General features: G+C 41.3%; 3 protein-coding genes across 4 annotated transcripts; 2 read left to right on the forward strand and 1 right to left on the reverse strand.

Annotated features, from left to right (window-relative positions):
- The first annotated feature begins 2,356 nt into the window (after positions 1-2,356).
- Positions 2,357-7,432, forward strand: fam169b (family with sequence similarity 169 member B). Of its 2 annotated transcripts, XM_048972585.1 has the most exons (7): positions 2,359-2,404; positions 2,658-2,785; positions 3,316-3,418; positions 3,543-3,628; positions 3,881-4,055; positions 6,007-6,189; positions 7,097-7,432. In XM_048972585.1, exons 1-7 carry the CDS (start codon positions 2,377-2,379, stop codon positions 7,219-7,221), a joined length of 828 nt encoding a protein of 275 aa, XP_048828542.1. In that variant the 5' UTR covers positions 2,359-2,376; the 3' UTR covers positions 7,222-7,432. The 2 variants fall into 2 exon arrangements, with proteins under 2 accessions (XP_048828543.1, XP_048828542.1); XM_048972586.1 differs by lacking the exon at positions 2,658-2,785 and having other exon boundaries at positions 2,357-2,404.
- A 3,041-nt stretch (positions 7,433-10,473) lies between these two features.
- Positions 10,474-13,592, forward strand: arpin (actin related protein 2/3 complex inhibitor). The gene is made up of 6 exons (XM_048972588.1): positions 10,474-10,764; positions 11,092-11,167; positions 11,288-11,420; positions 11,865-12,071; positions 12,652-12,809; positions 13,415-13,592. The coding sequence occupies exons 1-6, from the start codon at positions 10,673-10,675 to the stop codon at positions 13,421-13,423; spliced, it is 675 nt and encodes a 224-aa protein (XP_048828545.1). The 5' UTR covers positions 10,474-10,672; the 3' UTR covers positions 13,424-13,592.
- Positions 13,593-14,932: 1,340 nt separating this feature from the next.
- anpeplb (alanyl (membrane) aminopeptidase-like b) lies at positions 14,933-24,639 on the reverse strand. Its single transcript, XM_048972559.1, has 20 exons — positions 23,948-24,639; positions 23,170-23,312; positions 22,870-23,009; positions 21,575-21,695; positions 20,996-21,150; positions 20,452-20,565; positions 20,212-20,355; positions 19,983-20,045; positions 19,597-19,662; positions 19,223-19,365; positions 18,746-18,852; positions 18,428-18,561; positions 18,096-18,151; positions 17,445-17,592; positions 17,247-17,335; positions 17,049-17,159; positions 16,553-16,720; positions 16,279-16,419; positions 15,752-15,833; positions 14,933-15,405 (listed from the first exon to the last, which is right to left on the reverse strand). The coding sequence occupies exons 1-20, from the start codon at positions 24,517-24,519 to the stop codon at positions 15,247-15,249; spliced, it is 2,856 nt and encodes a 951-aa protein (XP_048828516.1). The 5' UTR covers positions 24,520-24,639; the 3' UTR covers positions 14,933-15,246.
- Positions 24,640-25,427: the final 788 nt, after the last annotated feature.

Here is a 25,427-nt window from a genome sequence, read left to right on the forward strand (position 1 = left end):
TGGCAGGGAATAATTGATAGGGATAGATGAAAAATTCACTGATTTTTCCATCCTTTGGAGATGCGGCCTTCAAGGCAGGACATTTGAAGAAGGTTCCTAATTAAAATATGCTTCCCTTAGGAGTAATACACAAAAACTTTGATAAACACCAGTAATCAGACTGAGCAGAATGAGGTCAATGACGAAGTAGTAAGTGTATTTCGCAGGTATTTATTAAGAAAAACTATGAATATGACAGAGTATTATATAGTAACAATAGAATCATCCACTCAAACGCAAACGTATGAGAAGAACACAAAAGACACAGTGAAAGTAATGAAGGCACCTGTGAAAGCCAGGCCTGTTGTTATTGCCCGTGTGCTCTGGCCCAGTCCCAGAGGGCTGTCAATACCAAGCAGAGGACTGTAATTAAGAAGGGCGCTTTTGCACTGTGCTGGTAGGAGAGCTTTGTGGTCCTTGTGGCTGCCCTGGTGGTGTTTCTACTGGCTTCCCATTACGGCCCGGGGGGCCTGGTACCTTTTAAAAACAGCAGGATAATAATGAACAATACCTCTAAATAACATGGGACATCCAGCACAGAAGTCATCTACATCAATGAGCAGAAGGTGATCGCCCAGAGACTGCACTTAAATCTACAGTGACCGGCGTGTGTTGCCTCAGGAAGGTCTGCTCCCGTAGCCTTTCATCAATCAGGCAAACAACCTCAAGGTGAATTTTAAACTGAGAAATCATTTCTACAGCAACAGTGGACAATTGTACAAATACACTACCCTGCTCCCAAAACTGTGGCTTTAACCAAGGTAAGTTGTGTCAATCTATCTTATTGACAGGTATAACTTAAAAGAGATTTAAAATGGACAGTTATTTCTTAAAATAGATCTGTCTACATTATGTATATATACAGCAAACTCAACTCTTTATTTCTATGATCTTTCCTTTTTATTTCTATAAATTCTATTAATCTACAATATTTTTCTAAATGCTCTAAAATCCAAAGTACCATTACATTCTTATTGCTGATGCTTTTTTAAAATACATTCACTTATAATTTAGCCATTTAGACAGATGGATATTTTACTAGAGGAGAGTCTCTACAAGAACCTGAACCACCAGCCAGTAACGATGACCAGGGGCAGACGGGCAACAAAAAAGTAACCCGGGAATTTACCCTTAGGTATAATTTACCACTGACATGTACAAGGGGGGGAGGTTATGCCAATTGGTTGGCCACCCATGATATAAAGCATTACTTTACATCGTTTATGTATTTTAGCGATCGACCTGGAAACACGCCATGATGATCGATGAACGGGTTAGACACCCCTGGTATACAGGCGATGTGATGCTGGGATTGAGGAAGAAAGAGCGGCTCTCATCAGACTGGCCCACTTGGAAACGCGCTATGCGCCCCGACCATGACACCACCTGTTCAAATACACCGTCATTTAATACGGGGAATTAGAGACAGCGAAGCCATAGATGCTGAATGTTCAGTTTCTACCGGAAACAATGTAAAATTTGCTGAGTACAGAGAATTTACGGCTGTTATGCATCAAATCGTTCACCCTTCATCCAACATCATATGCATTACAGGGCTGAATATTTTCCAGTAAGCACAGGGCACAAAGAAAATGTTTACCCAGAACAGGATGTTAATCCATTGCCCGGAACTTACAGGTGATACTGTGTCCATTAAAAAACCATTTTACCTATAGGTTGTTTTTTTTTTGGTCGTTTGTTTGTTATTGGGGCACCATGGGGCTATGCTTGTAATTGAAGTACCGGTTTTATTCCAGCAAAAGAAAAGAAAAGAAAAACCATAGTACTGCAATTCACTGATTTATTTTTCCAGAACAATTCGTCCAAATGAACACTATTCGACAAGGTCTCCTGGTTTCAAAAGGAATGTCCACCAAGCAGCAAACCTTGGGGATGAGCTGACACCAGTCCGTTAGTCTCACACCCCGCTGTAACCGACCCGATATTGCCATCTGGCGGCAAGTGTGTGTAGTACAGCCAGAGCCTTTGTGTATTTGATAGGAAAATTTCGGGAAACCTCCTGAACGTTTGTCTGTCTGTTCTTCGTCCACAAGCAACAGTCCAAACAACGTAGGCAATATAAAAATGGACGAAAGCAAAGCTAAATTAATTTTAAGCCCAATTGTGGGTAGGCAAAATGAGTATTGCGTATAAATGTCTAAAGTAAGTAATAAATGCACACTAAGGAAATAATTACAGTAAATATAATTACAGAAATAATTATAGATATTGTAGGGTGAAAATAAAAATAGGGATAATAGTTTAACTATTAAGTTAAGTCGCGCAACAGGTTCTGTACCACATGATTTCGGATAAGGGTCAAAATCCACCAACGTAATGGAACCCGACCAGGCACAATTTGTTGGTAAGATTATGGGTGCATTTTGAAAAAACTGTTCAATAGAATGAAACACGTGTAAGTTAAAATTAAGCTCCACCTTTGTACTTTATTGTGAAGCTGTAAAATATAAAGAAAAGTAATGTTTGGTAAATTGCTAGCCATTTTAATACACGGTTCCAAATTGCATTTACAAAAGTATTTAATTCAAATGAAAACTAAAACCAAAAGTCAGGGCTAGGTGGTGAAAAATCCAACTGGTATATTTGTTCTTCATCAGTGGATTACTATCCTGTCGATCTCCCTCTGGATTACCACACCTTGAGGAAAAGTGCAGAGAATTTCTTGTCATGTTTGGAATTAAACTCAATCCGCGAAAATTATTTTCTTCTGCCGAGTGGCGAAAGGGTGAGTGAATTTACGTCAGCAATTTATTTTGAGCATCGTTATCTGACGCATGGCACGCTGGCCTAGTGTGACCTCATCTGTCCAGGGTTTGGCCAGGTCAGTCCTGCATCTGCTCTGTGTGTGTTTGTGTGTGTGTATGGGGGAGTTAAAGTTAGGTCTGGGTAGGGGTTATGGTCGTTTTGTTGGAATTAAAGTTTTCCCATAGAAATGAATGGAGAGATCCCACAAAGATATAGTTATTGTGTGTGTGTGTGTGTGTGTGAGAGAGAGAGAGAGAGAGAGAGAGAGAGAGAGAGAGAGAGAGAGAGTGCTTCCTGGCATCCCATCCAGAGTGTACCACTGTCATGTGATCTGTACTGCCTGGGATAGGCTCCAGGCCCCCAGTCACCATACCAGTCACTGGTTAGAAGGTAGATCCATCATTGCCTGAATGGTTCCCTGTCACATTTATTTTGCCTTAGGGTTGCTGGGGTCCTCGTTTACAATTAGATTCATGATGAAAGTCAAGTTTCTGTATTCAACCCTCACAGATGACAGTAACACGGGACAGTGTGTGTCAGCTTCCACTCTTCAGTGATGATGACCCAGCGTGTGCGGTTTTGGCTCTGCACATGCCCGAGGACCAAACACACGGTGAGCAGCTCGCCAGACCCGCTGGCCACTTGCGGTCAGGTCTTCTCCCATGTTCTGTTCTTTCAAGCAAGCGATAAGTCAGCTGCTGTCCTTTGCTGTGAAGAAACATTTTTCTCTCCTACAGTGCTCGCACTCTTCCTGGATGGGAGATGGTGGGCCCTGAACGATATTTTAAAAACATCTAACTCGTCCCGGTCTGGACTTATGCTGGTAAATCCTTACTCAAGACATCCTGAAGTCTTACTGATTTATACTTAAATAACATTGGAGTTAATCTCTGTCAGCGAACGCTAATCCATGCGTATCTGACAAAACCAAGCAACACTGGGACATAAATCATAGCAGTGAATAAAGAAAACAATCTTACTTAGTGATTACTTGACAAGGCCATTGCTTTGTATTTGGATTGATTTCGTCTATGCAGCAAGTTTATGTATGACATGTGTAATGTGGGTTCAACAGGTTGAGTCTGCTGAGGAAAGAGTGGTACTCTTTGTGCTCAGTCAGATCATTTTTGGGACTTTGGAGCGACCTATAAGTGAGGCCATTTACTTTAGCCCTCACCCCGAAAAGGAAACCGGCAAAATTCTCTGGGTTAGTGGGGAAGCTGTCGGTTTCTACACGATCAAGGAGAAAGGTGAGAGAATCTGGTTTGGAAAAAAAACCAAAAAGTTGTATTCATATAGATGTGTCCGGCGTAAAGATTATCCAAACATACGAGATAAGATCGACTATAAACCTCCTATCCACAAATGTGGGGTGTGACTGATTTTAATGCCAGGGGGCGATGCAATGAATTATATGGTCCAACCATGAAATCAGTTTATAATGATGCACCACAAATATAAGAAAATAATAAAATAGTGCTATTAGGCATCAGGTAAAAGAGTTTTTTATGAGTTTTCCTGGAATATGGTTTTTTGGTCAATGTTCAGGAATTATTGTTAGACACAAGGATAATTGATTATTTATAATTCCCATAGATTTTCTGTGGTAAGAAAAGAACTGATGAATAATCACTAATTGCAGCAGTGTTCTGCGATGTACACAGTTTGCCAGCGTGTAACATGTGAGCTCTAACATTGCACCACATGGTCTTCTGCAAAACCAAAAGCAGCCCTACTGAACTACAGGGGGTGATATAACCACTGAAACAGACCCATATATCCTTATCTGTACTGAATATTTGTGATAACATCAAATTAAGATCTTAAGCCAACTTCATCATAGGGCTTGGATGAGAGAGTTAGTTCAATGTTTGACACACATAAATTCAGCTGAATATGGCTGCTTAAGGGTTCCAGATAGCATGGAGAGCTCCTGGTGGTGGCATGGTGATTAATGACATACCATCATAACCTGAAGGTTGCTTGCTGAAATCTTAGAAGGTCTCTACTATAGCTCCTGCTATAGTCCCTGCTATAGTCCCTGCTATAGCTCCTGCTATAGTCCCTGCTATAGTCCCTGCTATAGCCCCTGCTATAGTCCCTGCTATAGTCCCTACTATAGCTCCTGCTATAGTCCCTGCTATAGTCCCTACTATAGTCCCTGCTATAGCTCCTGCTATAGTCCCTGCTATAGCTCCTGCTATAGTCCCTGCTATAGCCCCTGCTATAGTCCCTGCTATAGCCCCTGCTATAGCTCCTGCTATAGTCCCTGCTATAGTCCCTGCTATAGCTCCTGCTATAGTCCCTGCTATAGTCCCTACTATAGTCCCTGCTATAGCTCCTGCTATAGTCCCTGCTATAGTCCCTGCTATAGCTCCTGCTATAGTCCCTGCTATAGTCCCTACTATAGTCCCTGCTATAGCTCCTGCTATAGTCCCTGCTATAGCTCCTGCTATAGTCCCTGCTATAGCCCCTGCTATAGCTCCTGCTATAGTCCCTGCTATAGTCCCTGCTATAGCCCCTGCTATAGTCCCTGCTATAGTCCCTACTATAGCTCCTGCTATAGTCCCTGCTATAGTCCCTGCTATAGTCCTTGCTATAGTCCCTACTATAGCTCCTGCTATAGTCCCTGCTATAGCTCCTGCTATAGCCCCTGCTATAGTCCCTGCTATAGTCCCTACTATAGCTCCTGCTATAGTCCCTACTATAGCTCCTGCTATAGTCCCTTCTATAGTCCCTGCTATAGCTCCTGCTATAGTCCCTGCTATAGCTCCTGCTATAGCCCCTGCTATAGTCCCTACTATAGCTCCTGCTATAGTCCCTGCTATAGCTCCTGCTATAGCCCCTGCTATAGTCCCTGCTATAGTCCCTGCTATAGCCCCTGCTATAGTCCCTGCTATAGTCCCTACTATAGCTCCTGCTATAGCCCCTGCTATAGTCCCTACTATAGCTCCTGCTATAGCCCCTGCTATAGTATCCTTTCTTATCTTACTTCAGTAAGACATCAAGCTATAAATTGGTAGCGAATTTAACATTTTGTATAAACATGTCAGATTAGTGTCTAAATCTCTCTGCAATGGTTCCCACACAAGGCTGTGCTCATCTAAACAATACCAAGCTGTGTCATTTATTATTTTATACACATAGCATGGTTTACTCTTTCTCTTCATTGTTTATGACCCTGTATATGCCTCCACGTAGGCAGGCTGTGTGACCAATATACCGCTCAGTGCTATCTGCTGCCTGTACTGGACACTATATTTGTCCGAAGCTCGTGCAGGAGGCGGGGTTTTGCACTAAGGATGCTGGGAGATTTCTGCTCATCGTTCTCCAAAGAGAGAGTGGTGGGCATCAGCTACCCTGTATCAGCTGACATGTACCAGGGTGAGTGCAGAAGATTCCAGAGCCAGAACTTCACAATCAGACATGTTCCTCTCTTGGGTCACATGTGGTAGGTTTGTCTAATCTGCATGCAGTGAAACTGTTAATCAAAGCTGTATGGTTCATATGGAACAACTAACCAAAAATAGTAACTTGTATATTTGCATGATTTCTAAGATAAATGGATTGCCGATATGACAAACACCAAAGATATAGTTTCCTGTACAGGGCTTAATTCAGAAGTAGGTCTGAACCTGGAGCAATGAAGAACAGCAAAGGGCTAGTCCAGGTTCAGGAGGCTTGAATACCTTTCTATTACTTCATTTTAGACTCTAGTCCTTGACTGAGGCAGACGTTCATGTGGAAGGGATGAAAGATTATTCTGTTAAGCTTCTGGCCTGGTGATTCACACAGTTGTTCTTCCTGCTATGAATAAGGGTGGGGAAGTGTTTCTCTTAAAACATCTCATGTATTACTGTTATCTCTGTGAACTAAGACACAAAGAATTTTTACTACAGCATCACTGTCAGGGATAAAAGAGAAAAGGCTGTTACCAGGATATTCCCTGCGGCTCCAAGCATGGATGGACATAGTTTATTAACAAAACCACTATTATTGCTTCTTTACTTTTAAAACATTCTCCATCCACATACCCTAAGAGCAAAGTTAAATGGGCAATTACTCATGTGAGCCAATGGGTAATTTATTGGGTATGGTTATATATGAAGCTGAATTTGACACTGAGTATCCACCCATTCTCCCTGATGTCTACTTGGAGGTGCTTGGCAGTTTTATTCTGTTACTCAATTCAGTAAAGAATTTAAAAGTAGATCAGTTATTTACATTTTTAGTATGTAGTGCTTAAGTGTTGTTTGTGTGAGGTAAAAAGCATTAAACTCGCTTCTTCCAGTGTGTAGGAAATATCTGAGCACCCACGATGCCGAGCAAGAGCGTCTCTATGAGGTGGAGGCACCAGGAGACTGGAGCCAAAGGCGAAATGTATGGCTAATCCTGCAGCTGGACTGTAACCCTTAGGCCTGTGTTTATTGGCTTATATCATAGACGTGGACCCGGGCAAATCCAGGCAAAGGTTGACCGATGTAAATGCCTTCCATAATTCAGAAGTAGACTGGAGCAGTAAGTCCAGGAAATAAATGTGGGTTACAGTCTACTGATGCTTCAGTGTATAGGATCTCTTTGTTTTTGTCATTTGTCTAGAAAATGATAAAATATGAAACATGACTGACTCAGTGAATCCATCCATATATATATATCCATCCATCCATCCATCACTGTAACCGCTTAATCCCAACCAGGGTCATGGGGGGGACCAGAGCCTATCCCAGGAACAATGGGCAGGCAGGAACCAATCCTGGGCAGCCGCCAACACACCGGAGGGCACACACACTCATACAGTCACAAGCACATAATTACGGGGCCAACTTAGATTCGCCAATTAACCAACCGCGCACACTTTTGGACTGCGGGAGGAAAACAGAGCTACTGGTGGAAACCCACACGAACATGGGGAGAGCATGCGAACTCCACACAGAAAGATCTTACGCCCAACCCTGGGACCAAACCCAGGACCTTTTTGCTGTGAGGCAGCAGCACTGACTATTGCACCACAATCCTAAGGCAAAATAAGTGTCACAGTAAACTAATCAGGCAATGATTGATCTACCTTCTAACCGGTAACTGGTAGGGTGACTGGGGGCCTGCGGCCTATTCCAGGCAGTACAGATCACATGACAGGGGTACACTCTGGATGGGATGCCAGGAAGCACACACACACACACGCACACACTATATGGACAAAAGTATTGGGACAACATACCTCTTAGTCATTGAAATCGGGTGTTTCATTTACACCCATTGCCCAGGTGTATAAAATCAAGTACATAGCCATGCAGTCAGGTTTACAAACATTTGTGACCCATGCTGGCAGAATGAGTCGGAATGCGCACAGGCTAATTATGAGCTAGAGTCAAAAATTTTCGTCGGAATTGAGATTTTCCCAAAAATGAGTCCATTAAGTCACCATCTATCGATCCCAATAATCAAAATAGCAAATAAATACCTTGAACCATCATAATTTGAATGTTTTGTACAGGCTTTGTCTTCAGAAATTAGTCCTTTATCTTAAATTTTCTTATAAAATCCGTATTTTTCTCCACTCACTCGCGGCATGACTGGGAATCGCCCCACCAATTGGTATCAAAGCGAAGCGAAGCTCACGTACTTTCTAAAAATTTGTATAGAATTTCCAGTGACATCACTGAACCAATAGAACTCGATTTTATAAAGCCCAGTTTATGTAAACAACTTCTAATGGATGTAACTCGGTCATTTTTTGTCCGATTCCAACAAACCACACATCATTTTGAAGGTTTTAAAAAGGAGAATCTAAAAATAATAATAACTCCATTTTGAAAAATTTCCTCATTCTGACTCATTTTGCCAGCACGGGTCACATTTGTGGAAGAACGGGATGTTCGAAACAGTTCAGTGAATTCAGGATTGGTACTTTCATAGGATGCCACCGTTGCAATATTTAAACTGTAAGTGGTATTATTGAAGAGCGAAAGCATTTAGGAACAACAGAAACTCAGCTACGAAGTGGCAGACCACGTAGAGTAATAAAACGTGGTTGGCAAGTGCTGGTGCATAGTGTATAAAAGTCAACAAAGCTCTGTTGACTTAATGACCGCAGAGTTCCAAACTTCCTCCAACATTATCTCCAGCACAAACACTGTGTGGTGGGAGCTAAATGGAACAGGCTTCCATAGCTGAGCAGCTGCAAGCAAACCTCACATCACCAACCGCAATGTCAAGTGTCGGATAGAATGCTGTACTCCCACTGCACTCTGGAGGAGTGGAAACGTGTTTTGTGGAGTGACCAATCATGCTTCTCTATATGGCAGTGTGATGGATGAGTCTGGGTTTGGCAGATGCCAGGAGAACATTGCCTGCCTGACTGCCTTGTGCCATCTGTAAAGTTTGGTGGACGAGGGACACTGGTATGGAGTTGTTTTTAAGAGGCTGGGTTAGGCCCCATAGTTCCAGTGAAGGGAACTATTAATGCTTGCAAGTATGCCAAGACATTTTGGACAATTTTAAGCTTCCAACTTTGTGGGAACTGTTTGATGACGGTTCTTGTTTATTCCAGCATGTCTGTGCCCCAGTGCACAAAGCAAGGCCCATAAAGACATGGGTGAGTTTGGTGTGGAAGAACTTGACTGGCCCACATAGAGCCCTGACCTCAACCCCATCAGACACCTTTGGGATGAACTAGAATGGAGATTATGAGCGAGGCCTTCATGTTTAACATCAGTGCCCGACCTCACAAATGCTCTTCCCACAGACACACTCCATAATCTTGTGGAAAGTCTTCCCAGAAGATTGGCAGCTGTTATAGCTGCAAAGGGGGATCAGCTCTATGCCTATTGATTTAAAACAGGATGTTATAAAAGTTCCTATAGGTGTAATAGTCAGGTGTCCAAATACTTTTGTCCATATAGAGTGTGAATGTGTATATAGACTGTTTAGTTTTGCTTTCATACAAAATAGTAGACATGAATGACAATGTATTTCAAACACAATAACTGCATGCATTTATGCAGGAAAACACCATTTTATCTGGCTTCTTACTGACTGCCTATCCTGTTAGTGATGACAGTGGGAGATTGCAAATCTAACATATAAATCAGCAGAGAAATTAAAATTTTTATGAAAGTAAACAGACTCAATTAATGAAGTATTCAGAAAACGAAAAATGATCATCATACTGATATTTTCTAAGTACGTTTTTCGTCTCCTGTTACTGGAATGATCCTTAGTCCTCAGGTTGTTTCTTAAGACCAAACACAGCGCTAACAAAATGAACAAAAGAACTGATTAACCATTACAAAACGAAATAAATTGGTCTTAATGGTGAAAAAAGTCCTACTAATAATTAAACGTCATGTTGTCCTTTTCTCCTCGTGTGCATATATGTCTGCATATTTACATAAACAGAATAATTGTAAGTAGTATAATATAAGAGTTTTGGTTGGTGGCTGGAATGTATGAAGGGTAGGTATTAAATTTGAAAAACGCCGTATTCCCGTATGATTATTTGATTCACAACTCGGTGCCTCGGCGCAAGGTTGCGTATCTGTAATCAACATTCCATTGAACTAGGATTTCCGACATATTCCGGAGCTCGGTTGTCTTTACGGAGGGGGAGGACGCGGACCGTACCATATATGCAAGGGGGGGATCCATTACTGATATTTTCTCCAACGGTATAGATCGGTAAAATACATGACTTGTTATACATATATATTAGGTACCATGTACAACAAATATATCAATATATTCCAGAAAGTCAACGTTAAACAATACAATTATGCTTTGGCGAAACCCGGACGCCGTAAGTAAGACCCAGGAAATATCTGGGAAGTAAGTCGCGGAAAACCTGAAGAGAATATTACGGTGCTTCGCTATGAGTCGTATATATGAAAATAAAGCGCTGCAAAATAAACCCGTGATAAATGAGAGACTAAATTACCCGTGGCGACCCTCTGCACATCAGAGGTAATATTAATTTTACTACAAAACTTTGCAAACGCGACTCAAGCGTTTCAGAGAAGATGCGTCAAATCGATGTGCAGAAATCCTGCAACAGAAGTATACCAGCAGTGATTATGGACATGTAAATATAGGCGTAATTTCAAAACAAAGATATTTATCACATGTTAAGATGTATGAAATTAGATATTTAGAAGCACATTCAAATTTGGTTAGAATAACCGTATAATAAGGAACTTCCTTGCAGCCCTACTTTACTGCGGACATTCACGTATCTGCAAAAGTCTGATTTAAATAAATCTGGTCTTAAGCTTTTGAATTTGATATTTTCAGTGGTACAGGTGTTATTTTGGAAGGAAAGCTGGTGGATGTGTCCCGGCATGTTATTACTGATGTCAATAACCAGAAGGTAATCGCACCGTCATTAGGGGTGTCTCGTTCTCGATTTAATTATAAACCGGAAACGAAGCTAAGAGTTTAATGACTGATTTTTCATGTAATCATGTCTTGTGTATGCTGACCTGGACAGGACCGCTACTACATTCTGTACATTACGCCAAGTCGAATCCATCGGCGGAAGTTTGATTCCAAAGGCAATGAGATTGAGCCGAACTTCAGTGAAACACGGAAGGTCAACACGGGCTTCCTTATGTCTTCCTTCAGTAAGTGCTGGGAATCTTCCATGGATCTGGTGTTTTATTTTTAGACCCATACTAATCATTGGAATGAGGCAACATTAGTTAATTGAAGTTCATTAAAATAGAAAAAATAGAAATGTATATTGGCATATAGGTGGCAAAAACAAGAAATATCTGAAATCTGGCAATTATGGTGCTCATGTAGCATTAAAGTGGCTAACTCACCTCCAGAGCATTGTCTGTGCATGGAGTTTGCATGGTCTCCCTGGGTTTGTATTTTTTTAACTAAATCAGAATGAAGACAATTCCAATTCATAGTTCTGTTTGAGGTTTAGTTATAGCAGTTTTCCAGAGGATAACATGATATGTAACAATTCTAGTAACACTAATTGCTACTTACTGTTTTTAACATTCTGCTTTCATGTAAAACAGTTTTAAAGAGACCATTCAATTTTCTCTGTGATTCAGAGGTGGAGGCTAAAGGGGAGAGTGACCGGCTCTCCGAGGACGAGCTGAAGGCGGTGGTCCACAAGGCGGAGCTCCTGAAGGTGACAGAGCGACATACACCCCCTGGTACCGTGTCCTTCTGGTTGCCGGAGGTGGAAATGGAAAAGACGGAACTAGAACCCGGGCAGGACATCAGACTCAAAACCAAAGGGGACGGGCCATTTATCTGTGAGTGATTCCAGTAACGCCGAGGAGGAGCTGTAGTTAGGTGTGACTCCACAACCCTAGAATCATGTTACTACTCTGACATCATGGATCAGAAGCTAGGAGGTGCCCTGTAAGTGTATTTTGGTGTAACATGTTTCCCGTCATTATTAATTAACAGTATCACCCAGTACCATCACGCTAAAGACAAGCACATCATCCATGTTTCATTATGTTTGTGTCACATTTATGATTCCTTCATGATGTAACGTCATAAAAAGTGACCATAGCAACGGTCTTGTTTTTTCAAGTTTTTCTGTAACCTTGTCTGCAGGCCAAGGCTCAGATAAATTCAGGGCGTTCCTGAATTAAAAGACATTACATTTGTAAAAAGAAACCATTTACCCTTGGATCACCAGTCATAGAAATCACCTTTTTCTTAGTTCTGGGTTTTTAGTTATATGGCGCCTATATACAAAATGATATTTCCATATAGTTATGACAACGCTGCTGTTGATAACTGATAATTAACAGAACTTTAATTGACTTTCGTGAGAATGGAATAGCAGCATTTCTGATACCACAGACCATCTCTTTGTTTTAGTTTCTTTGGCCAAATTAGACGGGGGCTCGGTAACGAAATGCAACTTTGCTGGAGATGAACAGACCGGAGCTTCCTGGACCGATAAGATCATGGCGAACAAAGCTGACAGTGTGGCGAGATGTGAAGAGGGGACCGAGGGGGTGGAGGAAAGCGAGTGGGTAAGGATGGCTAATGCAGCCGGGCCGGGCAGTGGCTGACTCGGACTGGTCACTGCACAGCCCTAGCTGGTATCCGCATGTCGGGAGAATGTCATGCCGGTCTGTCAGTTTATATGTACAACTGAATGCTTCCACTGGAGTAGATCAGGCAATCAGCCTTTAACATTCACAAAACAGATGTTCTTTTATAATCGTGATATCGTATGACTATGACTGTTGGCCGTATGACATTGCTTATATAGCATAAAAAATTCATATTAATGAAAAAATCTGAACAAAACATAACTAACAAAAACAAGAAACAGTGTATTTAATACTTATTCTGTTTATGTAAATATGCACATATGCACACATAAGGACAAAGAAAGATCATGAGGTTTAATTATTAGAGAAGAGAAGTTTAATTCACGTTGTAATATGTGATCAATTCTTTTGTTCGTTTTGTCAGTTCTTATCAGTTCATTTTAAATGTGCTATAGAAATAAAGCTGAACTAAACTTGATGTTCAGATGTCTATCAGGATCTTAGGTGACACTCAAAGCCGCCATACCTGCTATCGTTCTCAATGTATTCTCACGCATTGACTTTTGTATCGCATGTTCTAGGATGACTGAGGAGGTTTATGAACGGTACCCTGCGGGAAACGGATGGTCTATGAGGCAGAAGGAAGCTAAGCTGCATACCTTGCTGCTCTAACAAGATTTACCGTATTTACATTTACATGTATTGACCATCTTTCTGAATCTTTGGAAAACCTTTATAATAAAAATATTTCAATAAAAACCATTGTGTAGTTTGCCTAAATTTAACAATGTCATTAAAAAATGCCGACACAAGGCTGCTGATGGTATTGGTTATGAAATCTACTAGAATATGAAAATATTTGTTCTCTATGGGCCAGCAAGTGTAGAGTCATCGCAAGGATTTATTGTTGGAGAATTGAAGATGGGGCCAGAAGATCATCTTAATCACACAAGTATTACTAAATATTTGCTTGATGACGATAAGTGTTATGAAAAATATGCTTAGAAATATAAGCCGGAATATCACATTTAAAAGTCCAAGTCGGATTATTTTGAGCTTGTTTTCTTTTGGACTTGCTGTGCTTGTTTGGATGGCTCTGGGTGTCAGCATCAGCCTCTCACCGCCTCACAGTAAGTGCCCTGGGTGGGGGCCTCAAAGCTTGGCAAGCTGCCCCTTTATGGTTGTCTACGATAAATGATTGATTGACTCAGGAAGCCCAGGGCATTCCTTTGCATTCTCCACCCAGCTGAGATTCATAGCTGTGCAGAATGACATGGTTCTCAGCAGTGTATGCGGGCCAGAGTGCTTGTCGATGCTGAGTTGTAGTTCGCGGGTGGCTGCACCGCAAAGCCTTTGTCTGTTACAACTTAGCACACGAACTCCATCCTACGTCTCCTGTTTAAAACTATAAAATAATAACACCAAAGGACACAGGCATGGGTGCCGCCTCACAGGATGCGGTCGCTGGCTGCTGCCTGTGCCTCGAAGAGGCAGAGGACAGACTCCAGATGGTCACTGCGAATGTCTTATGCTGCCTCAGAAGGGGAGTCTTTGTTCCCCAGGACAGCTGCAGGGTCTCCTCTTACATCATTATACAGGCTTTGCACATCGGGCAGGAAGTAGAGTCAAGATGATAGAGTCATTTAAGTTTCCCAGACACCATGTGATAAGCTTGCTCTCGTGACGAAGCTGATCAGGCCCCCAGTGCACCAATGTGGTGCTAAACAGAAATTTAGTGTCCTGTGGGGGGGTACCACAAAATGAGTTTTACATACCCAGAGTTAACCTGTTTGAGTCGGGTTAACTAACCCTGCATTAAGTTAAATGTTATTATGATGGTGGTTGTTAACTTGGCAAGTCATATGGGGGTTTCTGAATCAGTGTCTGTGAATGTTCTGGTTAAAGTAGGCAATAAGCAGGGAATACCTACACACCCCTGGCCGGCAAAGTATATCAGATGCGTGCCCTGCAATGGTGTGAGAGCCCAGCCGACGTGTCCCCTGCTTTGTGTCTCAGGCTGCTCTGGGACTGTATACTGGATAAGCATTTGGAATAATAAAAAGGACAGAAAGACTGATCTTCAATGACACAACATCACGTACCTTGGTCTGTTTTATTTTGATAAAAGGATTTTTTGACAATATAGAAAATTTCCCATGTATGCAGTTAAAATATTAATACAGACACAATAAACAGATGTTTGAGTGTAAATTCCTATGTTCCTGCTCAGTCTGAAGTGTTAAAAAATTGTCACTGATATGGTTGTATGAACCTAGCAATAGACTGATTAACTGAGCAACAACCATCACCAAGGTGAAGGTAGTGATGTGGTTTTTTCTTTCCCGGCTGGTCAGCAATGGCATTTCTTGTGTTTCTGGAATAAATAAATTCTTTTGGAAATTCGCTGTGAAGTTCACTTCTCCGCCGACTCTCCCTGGAACCACTCCAGAACAGTCTGCTTGTTCTCCTTCACCCACTTCATGTTGGCCCCCGTCCTCTCTATGGCCTGCTCGAGGGCCTGCGTGGCGGAGCCGAAGGATTCTGGGCCGTGATCCTTCTGGAACTGCTTCAGCTATGTGGAGACAGATGGAGGTAACATCAGAGAGGACCTCAGACGCACCGGACTGCCGCTCCGTCACAGCACTTCTGCGTCATATCTGTGTCAAATGTCAGACGTGCTTATCCCACTGGACAAAGTGAGGTCAAAAACCCCCTAATGAAGCTCAGCGTAACAGAAAAACAATCTACTTTATAACAGATTTGTTTCTCCATGATAGGGCTTTGTTTACCTTCAGTTTAATGCAAAACAAAACTGCCAAAACAACAAACAAAAAAAGATGTTTGGGACTTCTAGATCTTTGGCATCTAAACTGGTGCTGTACAGACTATTTTTTTGCAATGGTACGATGCACCTTCACCTGTTTGAGTTCCAGTTCTGAGGAGAATCTCTCCGTCACTCCTTGAATGAGGTTTCCAAGTGGCGTTATTCCCCCACCATACCTGAATAAGCGAATATACATACATCGAAGAGCAGCTAAAAGAATGTACTAGCTTGGGTTTCCCAGTCATACATGATCAAGTAAGTGGCAACTGAAGTACTCGGAATTCTAAACAAGGAAGTGGAAAAAAAAATTCACACAGCGGAAAATATGTATATCAATTAAAATCTCTGATTCCTTGGTAACCAGTCTAACCTTTGTACTAGGCATTATTGTCTGTCCCGTGCTAACTTAATAGTGTTTTATTGTTTGGTGAGATAATGTGAGACTCATTATGTACGTTAGTTAATGATAAACTGATGGTCATAAGTTCACATTCATAAATATCAAAACAGGGTGGAATTATTTCCAGGATTATCAACACTGTACCAAAATCTGTCTTATTCGGAGAGGCTTGTTGGGACTTCCTAGTGTTCCTATATTACATGCCAGAAATAAGGACTCACTCTTGGATTATGTATGTCCAGTGAGACTGGACAAATTCCCAGGCTAATGACTGCCCAGCCACGTTTGCCGCAATGTAGTTGACAGTGGAAACGAAATCCATCTTCCTTATCTTACTCGGATCCAGAGTATATGTGAGATATCTACAAGATAGAATAAAAGTTTTGAAGTAGAGTATATAAAGGATATTACGCTTAAAATGTGGTGGCTTCTTCTTGAACCCACTGGTAAAAGCATGTATTGCCATGACAACCATGTAGTCCAGATAATTCTGACCTATTTAAGATCCATATGTTTCTTGAGCAGGACATTCCATATCTGAGCTTGTCTTTTTCACTTGCTGTGGTGGCATTTATGTACGCCTCCCACGCAAAGTTCCATTCCTTTTCCCCTCCAACAGCTATGGCGCTGCAGTAGATGGCTGACCTCAGGTTTGATTGTATCCTGGAACAAATGGTGAGACATTAGGAAAGTTCTCTGTTGACGACATAAAAGAAAATTAGATCCAGATGGTTATTCCTTTGACAGTTTAATGAAACACAGTTTGACAAGGTAACTTGAGAGTTTTTGTAGCTTATTTCTGCTTATATCTAGCATAACTTGTGATGTCATGTTCTTTGATGGGCCACAGTAAATAGAAAACCATAGAGGTGAATCCTGGAGGTCACTCAGAGGAGCAGGTCCCCTGTTTTGTCTTTCAGGAAGTAACAGAAACTTTATTGGTATATTGATAAATATGAAACATGACCGGGCAGGAGGGATGCCTTCTTACATATTATTTGCTGGGTTTTCCATCCAGTCCTTGAAGAAACCGGTGGCCATGTCTTGGCACTCGGAAAGTTCATTGGCACATGCGACTGAAATGGCATTGATCTGGTTATACCTGCGAGGAACAAAATCGTACCAGTTTCCGTGAGACAGACGGTCAATGTGCAGATGGCAGCTCCTGTAATAAGGTACTATGACTCACTGTTCAGCGTGGTCTTCTGGAACTGTGGAAGTGTAGGTGTAGTTTTCAAAGTACGTATAAAGGGGGGAGATTTGCTTTTTCATATAAGCCTAGAGAAGAAAAGGTAAAACACAGTGTGTTTAATCTATGATGTACACTCATGTCACATGCCAGTGTTAATGTAATGTAGTTGGCATTGACATTGCAGAGATCACTGACCTTCATTGGACCATAAACCTCGGAGCGATCGAACATGAGAACGAAATATTTCAGGTTCCTCAACCCGAACTCCCACGGAATCAGCTCTGTTTCATTGTAAAGGAACTTGGTTGTATTTAAAGCCAGAGTGGTATTAACATGATGGGCTCTAAATGAGAGACAGCAAACCATCAGCACTGTGTCAGTGTTTGTTAAATTCCGGGGAGCCTCACACCTACATGATTAGACTGGCAGCAAGTACAGAATGTCTGAATTTTGTTTTACTTGCGTGTTTTTTTTCATCGACGCTACTATTCAAAAATAACTGGAGTTAAAAATTAATTATGAAATTAAAAAATCACCATGAAGTCTAAGAACATTATGAGTATTTTTGCTGTTAACATGTAAGATAATTACTTTACAGTGAGCATGCAGTTTTGTTATGAAGACTGTTGTGTAATAAATTGTATTTAATGTTACACAGTGAATTTTCTACCAATTGGCAGAAAATTTTGTTCCAATACTGCAGTGGCTCCATAATCTACTTGGTTTTTTTTCGGTCCGTATGGTGGTATTATGGAATTCTGAGCACTTGGCTGTGATTGGATAGAGTTATCAGAGAAAGGAGTCAGCATGAACACCTGCATGGAATCACATGAATCATGAACGTACCGCGCAAGATTAAACGCATCATCAATAAGCTGCCCTCTGTTGATGACTGGAATTTCCTAAAAACAATTAATTCATTTTAATTAAAACATACAGATATCTACATACTCTGAATCCTCCCACATATAAACCTAAAAACAACATAAATATTAACTAATTTTAAAAAAGCGTCTAACAAATACACTTTTAAATAGTAGTACATAGAGTACTTTTAAAATGTAAGCATCTAAAAACCTCAGTGGCAGTAATGTTATTGACATAATCTATTCAGCCTAAAGCATAATATCATCTTAGCATTAACAAAGCCCGTAATGGGAGCCATGCCCATGACTTACCTGAGGATTCATTTCTAGCTGTTTAAGGAGTTTCTCCCAATTCTCCAGATTGTAGTTAACTCTGTAATATCCAGTGTAGTCGACATTGGCCAGAAGCCACTGGTCTTTTACAGTTCGGTACTCTGGCTTTCTGACTTTTTACACAGTTACAACACAATAAATCAGCATTAACACAATGCCTTCGGTAGACCTTAAGTTTAGCCATAATAAACACAGTTTTATCATGATATGCAATGCATTCTTAGCCTCGTATCTATGTGATATGTCTAGTTGTGTTAATGGTTATAAAAAGCCTTAAAAATGACAGTGGTTCCTTACCTGGCCCTTTTTCAATCAACCAATCAGTCAAATTCTGTTTAGCAGAGTCAAGCTCTGCTAAACTTAATCCTGACTTTATCATACGAACTGGAACATGCCATACAAAGCTGTGGAAATGGAAACCATTTCAGAAGACAGACACGAGACACAAATTGAGCTAGAATTGTACAATAGGGAGATTAAAGTAAAATGTTTCTTCATCTGTCCTTCACCCCTAGCTTGCGTTAGATGCCCATGCAGATCTCCTGTACTATGGGGGAACAACCTTGGCTTGAAATCCACACAGTAAAAAGCAGACTGGGTCAGCCATACAGGCTTGCATGGGTATTCACGGTTTATCGCTGTTTCTGTGTAGTAGCACTGCCACGCAATTTGAGTGTGATGTAATGTGAAAACTCTGCGTCACCACTGTCACCGTGGCAACCGCTGCCAGCTTTGTGAGGTCATAGAAATTTTCACTTGAGCGGCGAGACGTACTTGTGGGTGGATGTTTGATTAAGCAAAAAGTGCTGCTGTGAAACCTCCCCAGTGGTGGTGTTAATGGTTATGAGAGGGTAGCCCATTTGCTGGGTCCATGTCTGCATCACTTGTGCCACATCGATCTCAGTAGGTTCAAGGGCCTTAGAAAAGAAAACAGCAATAGAAAAAATTATTAGTGTCATAGCGTAGAACACTTAAAATATGAGTTAACTCATTTTAAAGGGGACCTTTGTGATTCCTTTATTAAAATTGAAAACATTGTTTATCCCAAATAAACAGCATTTCAGTTAGACAGAAGTATCATTTTACTGTACTTTCTTAATGCTAATTTTGTAATGCGATCACTTTTAAGGTTCACTTTCCAAGCTTACCTGCTGTAAGTGTCTCCAGAAGTCCGCAGCCTCAGTGTTGCTATACTGATAAGCGTTGAGATACGTCTGAAACAGCAAAGTGCATAAAGACACACTTACACCTTTAATACTCTAATAATGACACCTAAAGCTCAATTTTATGATGTGTTTCAAACATTCAGCAATGTGCAGGTTGTTAATCCAGTTGGAGGCAAATAACAATATGCACCACAAACTAATGGATACTGCGATACTATATTCTGAAAAGCTTTCTAAGTACCAGAGATGGAAAGTTTAGGTTCTGGATGTAAAAATCCAGACAAGATTTTGTTTCAACCACCAGTTGAGTATGAAGACAGTCACAGACAGTACTCAGCTGAGCATTCCAAAGAAATACAGTCAGTCACCTTAATGCCCTGTTGGAGAGCGTCTTTCAGGTTTACGGACAGCATCCTTAATATCGATGCCCCCTAAGTGACAACCAAAAAACATCACATCAGATACTCACCCGATGATAAATTGCAAATGAAAATGAGTATTTGTTCTACTGTAAGGTTGGTTTGAGTGGTAAAAAGGACCACCCCCCCACCACCCCCCCAAAAAAAAAGGTCCCATTTGACTTGTTCATGAGAGCACCTTGCTGTAGGTGATTTGGTCAAACTGCTGTGTGATGTCGGCAGGGGTCTGCACATCCTCTGCTCTGGGGCTGAGGGGGTGGGAAGTGGCCAGGGAATCCACCTGAAGCACCGGCTGGGTCTCGTAGAGGACGAAACGTTCGCTCTGGAAACAGGTCCACCCCCCAAGAGTGACACACGGATAACTAGCGCGACATGGAACAAAAGACACCTCTGCATCACTTAATTAAAGCAAACCCACAATTTTCCATTTGGGGTGAACGCTGTTGATCCCGATGTAGGAGACGTATGTTGCAAAGCCCTCATTCAGCCACAGATCGTTCCACCACTTCATGGTCACCAAGTTCCCAAACCACTAATCGGGAGACGGACAAACAGAACAACAACACTGGTTAAAAATGACGTGGTTATTTCATCTGGAAGCAAACATAATTCATAGCTATGGGCAGCTCTTTATTTCTGTATTTAATATTTGGCTTCAGGTAAAACTTCATAAATTTATTTTCTCTTCTCATTGTACTTGAAATGAAACAATTTCATCAGTTTGATTATATTTATGTGCAGCGATAAGAGTGTCTACAACCCCTCATTTAATTGTCGACCTCATTCAAGATTTATAGGGTTCATCTGCTGTTTGCACATATATTAACCCATGAATATGAGAACTGGCAACATGTAGGCAAGACGCTATAAAAAACATCACCCGGCCTCCCTTACTGCTTGTGTACATATCATGCTGGTAATTGTAGTAAAGCTTCGACTTGTCTCAGCCATCACTGTTGTACCTGATGGGCCAGTTCATGAGAAATCACTCTGGCAATCGACTCCATGTTTGGTGTGGAGGAGACGCCGTCTTCATAGAGCAGAGCGCTCTCGCGGTAGCTTATCAAGCCCCAGTTCTCCATGCCGCCTGCGCTGAAATCCGGTATCGCGATTTGCTCTGTAAAGCAGATTATGCAACAGAAAATGCTGTCATTTTTCCAACACCAAGTTCACAGAGAATATAAAATAATGTTCATAATTATGTTCTTAAATCATTCTGCCAGCACTTAATTCTAGTAGGAGCTTTGCAGAAAGAAACTGTTCTATATATATTTAATTTTTGAAAATAAATGTACGGGCACAAGGTAGGGAATAATAATAATAATAGTACTAATAATAATAATAATAGTACTGATAATAATAATAATAATAATAATAGTACTGATAATAATAATAATAATAATAATAGTACTGATAATAATAATAATAATAATAGTACTACTACTACTACTACTACTAATAATAATAATAATAATAATAGTACTAATAATAATAATAATAATTTTATCTACAGTCTAAGGAAATTTCATGAAAACACCCACCTAGTTTACTCAGTGGATATCTTATGCCGTAAAAGTCCTCGAAGGCAGGCAGGATACTTTCTGCAGTCTTCTGTGCGTAATCTGCTTGACCGGCGCTTATGGCTTCTGGCCGAGCCCACGTCTGCAGAAGAACACAGGCAATTCAGCGAGGAGAGGAGAGGCTGATGACGGTCCTACACACAACGCCGTTCAACAGTGCGAACTATCTGTCTATATGTGAAACATAAATACAGGTGACCGAATGCCGTTCTTGAAGGAAACTGTAGTTTTAAAAGCAATTTAAAGTAAATGAACAGTTTCGTGGCCTATAGAGACTGGGACATCAGACAGACCAGCAGAGGGGCACGGATACCCTGGCTGCTGCCTTATGGGGGGCCTTGCACACATAACATTATAGGTTAGAGCTTAACTATACACCTGCAGCATTTTATTTGGCAGCGTTCGGGTGTGACAGTATAGACTTCAGAGAGCCTGAATGACATGCAAATACAGGTTAATATGCAAATACTCTAACATAAATAATATGAGCGGAAATCCCTGGAGCACCAGGCCGTGCCTCATGAAAACTTTTATGTGGAGCCAACTACACAATTATCAGTAGATGACACAGGTGACACATTCACATACATACATAATATACACTCTAAAGTACAGTATAATTTTTTTGTACAATGTGATTGGTACCTTGGGGTTCTGGCTTGCCAGGTCCAGGGTTACGCTGCCAATTTCTGTCATCATTTAACGATTTGGCCAACATCAGTCAATTCCAAATCGCTATTCATAAATCTGTATCAGATCTAAAGCTTTATTACCTGAATAAATATCCAAAAGATATTTTTACTTTTTGCTGTACAGAGGGGAAGAATTGAACTTTCTGTACCTCCTTACCTGGTCCATCAACAAAACAATGACTTTTACTCAATTGCTAAGGAACACAAGGTACATACTTATGATATCTAAAAGAAACTTGAAAGCGAATAGTTGTCATACTTCAGCAAAGTGTGTCCTCTGCATTTAACCCATATGTCACATTCCAGGAGGCAGTTAATTTAGTACATATGGATCTGTGTACCTCAGTGCTACTTGTTGGGAATTCAAACCTTCAAATTACAAGTACACTTCCCTAACCATTATGCCACTATTGGCCAAAAACTTCCCACTGGTGTCATGGTGAAAAGTACCTCATCAATACATGTATACACCTAAAATATGTATAATTCAATTTTCACAAAAACATATTAAGTTTTCAAAATGTTCACAGACAACCTTTTCCCAGAAAGCGCAGGATGACATACCCTGATTTTATTGTTTCCCATCGCCGGTATTCTTTCGAATTCAGAAACTGTGAAGACTAAGAGGTAAGTTGACATCTTGGGAGTCGGATTAAACTCAGTAATGAGCCACGTCTCTTCATCGATAGTAATTTCAATGCGACCTGTGAATTGTTGAAAACATCGATCAATGTTCTTTTAAGTCTAAGTATTCATGCTCAGAACAAAAAAGAGGAGAAAAGAAACTTCGATCTGAGGACCTGAAGAGAGATACAACAGCTAAAAAAAATAATTTGATGACAAATGAAGAGTCGGCCTCCTTACTCTTTCGGTTGGAATTACTCAGCGCTGTGGTTCCCTCCCGGTGTATTATGGTGACATTAAAGATGGCTTTCATGGCTGGTTCATCGAAACAAGGAAACACTCTCCGTGCCTCTGTAGGCTGCATCTGCGTTGTTGCTAGGAATCTAAAAGAAGGTGATTCGCATAAGTCAACAATAAATAAGCAAGAAACAAACAATTAAAACAAGCTTGGTAAATTTTGCAGTTGGGCATAACCAATAAACAGGGCTGGGTCGTAATATGTAACGTTGTACAGAAGAATTGACTAGAATTTTGTTCAGTCTTGTGTTCCTAAGGAAAGCTTAATGAAAAAAGACTCAGTATGACTGCAATGTGTGCCTGCTCTGTGTGAGGAGGGCAGACCATGTGCATTCTCTGCATTCTCTTGGTCATAGCAGGTTAAATAATTCTTTACTAACTGGCTACTGAATTTCCACTTAGTATGTAAGCACACACAAATCTTATATAAGTGGTGGGAAAATAGTTTTGCAATAGATGCTACATTTGCCGGTGAGTTAAGATATGATATGAAATGATATATGATTTTACTTACTTTTTAAAAAACATTTCCCTAACAGGATTAAGGATTATTCTATGTGCATAAACATAATAAAGTTATGTAAAAAAGACAGTCTCACTAAAGGTTATATGGGGGAAATTAGTCTATTTACCAACACTGGAAATGATAACTGTGCTATTGTATTAGTGTATTGTTTTTAACCTACAATGGCTGGTCTGTGTAGGCTGAGTCAAACCTTACCTGTCTTCCTCGTTCTCTGTGTATTTACTCTTATAGAATCCAACCATATTATCCTGCAACTCCCCTTCAAACGCTGTGAAGAGTGTGTAGGTCTCACCAGCTTTCAAGACACCATCAAGATCAATTTCCATGAAGTTGCTGCTGCCCTCCGTCAAATTGAGTTTTCCACGCAGCTCCGCGTTCCTTCCATCAGACACACGGTACGCCGTCACATTCAGGCCTTTGCTGTGGACAAAGATCCTGTTTGTGTTTTTCACACACTTGAAGATCACAGTGGAATTGCCGGTGAAAGCGAAGGTCTGGTTCGTAATGTTGGTCACCCGGACGTGAAAATGGGGCTGCAGGTACACCTTGTAGGTCTGAGGAATCAGAGTGTCCGGTAGCCTCAGGTTCGGAGGTGGCCCTGCTGGGAACGGCGTGGTGGCGGGGGGCGTAGGCGGCCGGCGCGGGGGATCGTTCGACATCTCAATTTGGTAGATGACCACCATTGCCACCATGGAGCAGACGGCTGAGGTCGTCACTACGCCTATACCCACGGCCAGAGCCTTGGAGAAGAGCAGTCCTTTAATCATATCTGAGCCTCGTGTGGACGTCCTGAAGAAAGTCTTAGCTGGAATAGTGCTGCAGCTTTTAATAGCTTTACTGCCGTGCTCTGACCTCCCATAAACACACCACGGACCACACCAACACGCACGCAGTCAAATCACAGCGATTAAAAATTAAACGTTTCCAGTCAGCGAGCACCTGGAGCAGGTCGATGTTCACTTTAGCCCAATAACTCCTTCGGTTTCCTGCATCTGGAAACCGTTCCCACCCACCTTGGCCCCTAGCAGTCCTGGGAGCAGAGAACCCCGAAGAAGAGATACTTTCTCATGCAAGGCTGGAGCTGGTGCAGGGGTGAGGTGCATGTTTCCATGTCCCAGTGATCCTGGGCTGACTGCGGAGGGAACAACGTGCTGGCTGTGAGCGTCTGCCTCGACCCCAGCAGCCCCGTCTGACTGGGGAACACAGAAGCTGCTTTTCCGCAAAATGCTCACAGCACCGTTAGCCTCATTCAGACATTCATACACTCCCACCCAGTCCTTGGGGGCACTGACCAGTCTTTAAAGCCCCCCCCCCCCCTCAACCTAGCAACTGGATTTCCAAGATTTTGTAAAATTACTATGATATTTTTCCTTACTCAGCTTGTCATAAATACTGAGGAAACCTAAGGGACAAGTAGCTGGAATCAGACCACATTACTGCAGATGCTTTAGCTTTCTGAGTGTCGTAGCCTGACTAACTAAAAAAAGGCAGACACACTTTTATTCTATTACAGTGTCATTAACGTTTAAAAAATGTAATCGTGTTGACCTGAAGTGTAAAAATTCAGTACAATATTTTTCTAGAATGCCCTGGAAATGATAAAATATTACAGACAAAGCTGCTGATTCAAAAAGAATTCTATAAAAAGACTTCAGTCGTAAGTCTCCACAAATTG

The sequence above is a fragment of the Brienomyrus brachyistius genome, chromosome 13, assembly GCF_023856365.1.
Source record: "Brienomyrus brachyistius isolate T26 chromosome 13, BBRACH_0.4, whole genome shotgun sequence".
NCBI lineage: Eukaryota > Metazoa > Chordata > Actinopteri > Osteoglossiformes > Mormyridae > Brienomyrus > Brienomyrus brachyistius.